This window comes from Varanus komodoensis, unplaced genomic scaffold (assembly GCF_004798865.1).
Source record: "Varanus komodoensis strain SLA01 unplaced genomic scaffold, ASM479886v1 scaffold66, whole genome shotgun sequence".
NCBI lineage: Eukaryota > Metazoa > Chordata > Lepidosauria > Squamata > Varanidae > Varanus > Varanus komodoensis.
The window spans coordinates 2,030,931-2,036,704 of record NW_025336296.1 but is presented as its reverse complement, the minus strand read 5'-3'; the positions used below and the strand labels follow the sequence as shown (position 1 = coordinate 2,036,704).

The following is a 5,774-nucleotide window of genomic DNA, read 5'->3' as shown; positions in this document are numbered from 1 at the left end:
ACACACACACACACACACACACACACACACACACACACACACACAGTGGTACCTTGGCTCATGAACTTAATCTGTTCCAGGACTCTGGTTGTGACCCAAATTGGTCGTGAGCCAAGTTAAATTTTCCCATAAGGTTCAATGTAAATAAGTTAATCTGTTCTATAACCATTTTTTAAATCAGAAAAATGTGAATCAAAGTGACAACAATAAAGATTGCATCCCTCTCCCCCCCACACCCCCGCCAAGCATAAGTGCGGCCATCTCTCCACCCCTCCCCCAGCACGACCAAGATCGCGCCTGTCATCCCTGCATGCGCCCATCATCCCAGCATGCTGGGGGGTGGGGGGGGAGAGACAGGCGCTCACGGGGGAGGAAGAGACGGGCGCAAACGGGGCGCGCTGGGGGAGGGAGAGATGGGCACGATCTTGGCCATCTCCCCCCGCCTGCCCCCAGCACAGTCGTGGCCTCTCCCCACTCAGGGCGGTGAGGAGATGGCTGCGATCGTGCTGGTTGAGGGGGAATGGCCAAGATTGCACCCATCTTTCCTGCAGGAGTGCGCCTGTGATCATGCACACCTTCCCTGCATGAAAGCAACTGTGATTGTGGCCACCTCTCCACCCCACCCCCGAGTGGGGAGATGGGCACGATCGCAGTTCTGTTTGTGCAGGGAAGACGTGTGTGATCATGGGTGTGCTGCCGCAGGAAAGACGGGCACAGCGCAGCACAGCCGCGGGAGAGATGGCCGAGATTGCGCCCGTCTTTCCTGCAGGAGTGCGCCTGTGATCACACATGCCTTCCCTGCACAAAGGCAACTGCATTCGTGCCCATCTCCCCACTCGGGGGTGTCGGGGAAGATGGCTGCAATCTTGGTTGCCACCCAATGTGGACTTCGTGATCCAAGTCAAAATTTTAATGAAATTTTTGTTCGTGACCTGATTTGTTCATGAACCAAGAGGTTTGTGAGCCAAGGTACGTGTGTGTCTGTGTGTGTGTGTGTGTGTGAGAGAGAGAGAGAGAGAGAGCGTGAGAATAAAAACACACTTTAAAACATTTCAAAGTTGTTGGACTGTTGACATGTCTGTGTTATTTGCACTCCATTAATATCCTGCCCACTAGCTAATAGATTCCCACAAAAGCTATATACACATCTATGGAAGCCACTTTTTCACTCCCGAGAGGAGGAACTGGATGTAACTGGAAGTGTAAGACAGCACCTAAAAGCAATTGGATAAGAGGTAATAGCACTTTGTGTACAGATGTGGGGAGCTGCCCTGTGCTGAGACAAAATTAGGCCATCTGACGCAGCCTTCTCTGCACCACAGTCGGGAAACCTGTTTTCTCTCAAGGGCCTCACTGCCTCTGGGATACATATTGCATGCCAGCCACACCCTCCCCCTTCTTTTGCGCCTGGGCCCGGCCCTCACGCATGCTGCCAGGGAGGGCCACTCTTACCAAGGATCCAGCCTGGTGGTTTGCAGGGGGCTTTTGAAATCAGGCCAGGATCTGCATGCAGCCCTTCCTTGAACTACATTGACCAGCAGTGGCTCTGCAGGGTGTTGGACAGGAATATTTCCTCCTATTATACAGAGATAATGGGATGAAACCTGGAATCTGCAGGTAACGTATATGCTCTGGCAATGTGGTACAGCCCTTGCCCATTGCTGTGCAGTGGGTTGCAACTGCAAGAGGTGCTCTACAGTATCTCTTCCACCATTCTTGAGTGAGTTGCACCTGTATTCATCTTCAGGAAAGGATAATGGTACTCGTAAAAAGGAAAAAGCATACGATTAGTGTGCAAGTAACTAGAGTTTGCCAACATCTGAGGAAGTTTAGTATTTTGAAACACTTGATCTTTGGAAGTGTATTAAATATTTTCTATTTGACTACTAGCCCCGCCTTCATCATAAAACTTGTCTGAGCCAGGTGGGAGTGCTTGAAATCATTTGCTCATGGTTTCAGTTTGAAGTGAAAACCTGTTCCGCAGCAATACTTCTGTATTCTCCTTGAATGGATGTGGCAGACCTAGAGCCCTGAATATTTGAGACTGCTAGTATTAATCTATGAATGATGCCACATATTATATAACTTATATAAATGTGTCTCTCTTTTAGCTTAAGGTCATAACCTAATGTGGGTGTTTGTGGTTAACCATGTGGAGGTATCTAAAATTTAAATGGCTCCATTATATAAGTAGGTGAGTTTGAGGCATAAAACTATTGGCTAGCCAGAAAATGATTGCATTGCAGAAGCACCTGAAAGCTTTGCAGGGCTAGTGGGCACAGTAGTGTGCACTGCAGGGCTGATCTCACTCACACAACCATTTTGTTTTTCCTTGCAGATTGGCCACATTGAAGGAAAGCCAGAGAGGAAAGGGGTTTTTCCAGTATCCTTCGTCCACATTTTGTCAGATTAAGTCAGATCAGAAACTTGAGCATTGCACATCTTTCCTGTAAGAGGGGCTTTTAGCGCGAGGCAAACAGCTGCTGCATCCCTGTAATTCTGTGCACAATTGTGGATGTATATGTATATATAACGGCTGTTAACTGAACAAGAACTTGTCGCTCACCATATGAGGTGACTTATACTTGCATTGTAAATAGAAGGTGTTACTCTGCCTTTGCCAGTATTATGGTAGCCTTGGGACCTGGCACGCCTTATTGGGTTTGCTCAAGCCATCCTTGGCATCAAAGCACTTACATTTGTTCGTCTGTGTGTATGAACTACCAGCTCTCTAAATATGGTTGGTCTCATTCAGTCCTGTTTAACTGTACAGAAGTTACCATTCCTAATAAATCAGTATTCTTAAAATAGACAACTAGTGGAAAATTAGATTCAGTTTTCAAAACAAACTGCTTTGGCTCATTTACAGCCAGTTTACAGCTACAAATGTACACAATTTACAGCTTGTGAAATCCACTTCCTTGGTATTTGTTCAGAAACAGTGTTCAATGTACACATCAAATGAAAGAAATATTCACTGATGCTACAGATAACTAGTAGTAGTTTATGGTGTGTGAACAGCATTTCATGTTCGTATTACGTATTAGCAGCTTTTCCCAGTGATATTTCCCTCACTTCAGACCATCTAAAAGTCTTCAATAAAATCGTATCTGATGAATGAACGCATATGGGACTTTTGACTGGAGGTTTCCTTTCACTGAAACAGGTTCTCGTATAAAAAATAGTCAGTTCCCATCTGCATGCATTCAGATCCTGCCTTAGAAACTCTAATTATGCAGATAAGCTAAGAACAGCTATCAGCCCTTTGAAAGTTTTTAAACCATGCAAACTTCTGATTGATCCATTTACCATCAGTATTTGTTTGCTAACTAATTGAATTATCTAGAAAATAACTGCACTGTTGAGGATCTGAATGTCCAGTCCACTGGAGGCAATTAAGTCAGTGTTATTTTGTATTTGTATTTTAAGAATTAAAAACTGTTAAAATGGTTATGGAAATAAGTGAAAAATAATCTTTTCCTGCAGTTTCTCAGCTGCTAATTAGTGAAACCAGACAGCAATATCTAGAATTACATTTGCTTTTATTGAACATTAATTATAGCTCATGCTGGAATTCTGAAAATCCACCAACAGTCACAGAACAACGAAGTTAATACCTTACGAAGGGTGTGTTTTAACTGGTGGTTAAAACACCACTGCATTCATTCTTAGTTCTAATGAGTTAATTTCCATTTGTGATATGCTATTTTATTACTGAACATTCTCACGATTATACAAAAACTGGAATGTTCTTGATCTGCTGATGATCAAGTGAATCTTCACTCTGTGACCCCATGTGCTTTGTAGGTTTTTCCGCCAATAATGGCCTCAAGAGGTTGCTTGGGCAATAACACAAGTTTCTTTTCACTTGTGACTCCATGTCAAAACATTGCATTTCACAAAAGCACAGGTTCATTTGAATCACTCTGGATGTTTTACAACCCTGTACTCAGTGAATATTTATTTTTATTTAAATGGCTAACATACAAAACATAGAGAAATCTTGCATGAAGAAAAGCAAAGTATTTATCAGCTATTATTGGAAAGTGGTTTTTAAACAATTGCTTCATCTGTCTCATGATACGTTTTGTTTAAAATACAAGCATACAAAGGAGTGAGATTAGCTCTGCTGTATTGACCAATTACAGTGTTTTCAGACTCATGCTATTTATATGAAACCTAGGACAAGAATCACTTGGCATTCCACACTGGTCATCAGTGCAATGCTCTTCAGATGCGTTAAAGAACAAAACTGATCTTTTTGTCGGGTATATTTTGCAATTATCTCAAAATCCAAAACTGGTTTGAAAAAGGAAAAGCAAACTGTTTAAAGAAGATCCAGATGTGTAAAATGATGTAGAGTCAAATGTCTATTATTTTGTATGCATTTTGAAGTAGTATAATATGATTTTTTAAAAAAAATAAAATGAGTTCCATCAGGAACAAGAGTTGACTATTCTGGATGATTTGAGAGTCCATAGGAGAACTGAATTACAATGTATGATCTTACAGGCTGAGTTTAAGTACAGTTTTGTTGTTAAACTCAGAGCCACTATTCTGCAATTTTGTACATGACATATTGGGAAGTCTGCTTAGTTTGGGGATTCCCCCCAGAAGAGGAAATCACGTTCTGCGAGCGACGTTATTTTACTGTTGAACAACAATTGCTATTTATTTTTTTATGGCACAGAGCATCAACATGTGTAGAAAGCAGATCTGGTAGTGCCACTAGTTGGAAACTGAAGTCGTATTTGAATGTTAGAATCATCATACATCAGCACACTCGTCTCATCATGTGTTTAATGTGACACTTTGAGTACTGTATGTGTTAATTTCTACTTTTTTAATATTTAAAATTGCTTTTAAATAAATGTATTCAGTTGATCCCAGACATCTGAATGGCATTTTATCCAGTACAGCTTGCTGCAGGAGGAAAATGTTACATATCATTCATACATTATGTGTTCTCCAGCATCCATCTTCAATGGATTAAAAAGTTCTCCAGCCACCAGAGGAGCACCTTAATTTGTTCCAGTATTCAGCGAGGGACAGACACAGAACGGAGGAATCCCGTTCGTTCTTCGCCTGCAATTAATGTGCATGCACAGCAGGCAGGTGAAGAGGCAAGTGACACCAGAGAGCACTGAAGTCCTCTTGTAGCTTCGTTCAAAACTGTGTCAGTGGCTTACACATTGTCAGGTAACATGACCACTTTCTGCTCCTTAAGACCAGCCCCCAAAGGTTGTGTGGTCTGAGCTTCTATTCGGTTTCTGTGCTTGTATATACATAAAAAGCATTGCTTAAGAAGCTGGTGCAAAATACCAGTTTATTCACACAGCTGTTTTGCACATATGCTTATCATGCAAAATTGGACTGAAAAACCCTGTTCAAGTCCAGGTGTACCTTTGCTGCAACTATTACGCTGAAAGGGCCTGCCTCTGGGGAAGCAGGAGCTTTGGAGAGATGGCTTGGCTACTGCCTATCATGGGTCCCCAAGTGTGAAAGAACTGGGCTGTACCCTCTAGCTGGGTATGTACTGGTTCTGTCTTGTGGTCCAACTACCTTTAGAATATGTTGCGGGTGCTGCCCATTTATGGATAAAAATAACGCCTCTCTTGAGAATCTAAGCCCAACTCATGTTCTAAATCAAATATTTCACTGGTTAAGTCAAATTATGCAGAAAGTGAACATTAACTTGTAGTCAATCCATTTGAATTACAAAATCCCAAAGGTATTAAAAGGAGGGGTCATTTATTCTGGCATTGTAAGCTTAC

At 42.2% G+C, this 5,774-nt stretch overlaps 1 protein-coding gene across 8 annotated transcripts in view; it reads left to right on the top strand.

The window, feature by feature from the left end:
• The window catches only part of ASAP1 (ArfGAP with SH3 domain, ankyrin repeat and PH domain 1), a 165,311-nt gene extending 160,420 nt beyond the window's left edge, over nt 1-4,891 (top strand). For all 8 annotated transcript variants that reach the window (XM_044450446.1, XM_044450445.1, XM_044450439.1 and 5 more), the window contains one exon: nt 2,339-4,891. In XM_044450446.1, the coding sequence (XP_044306381.1) occupies nt 2,339-2,413 (75 nt within the window). In that variant the 3' untranslated portion in view covers nt 2,414-4,891. The remainder of the gene's footprint in view (nt 1-2,338) is intronic.
• The last annotated feature ends 883 nt before the right edge of the window (nt 4,892-5,774 follow it).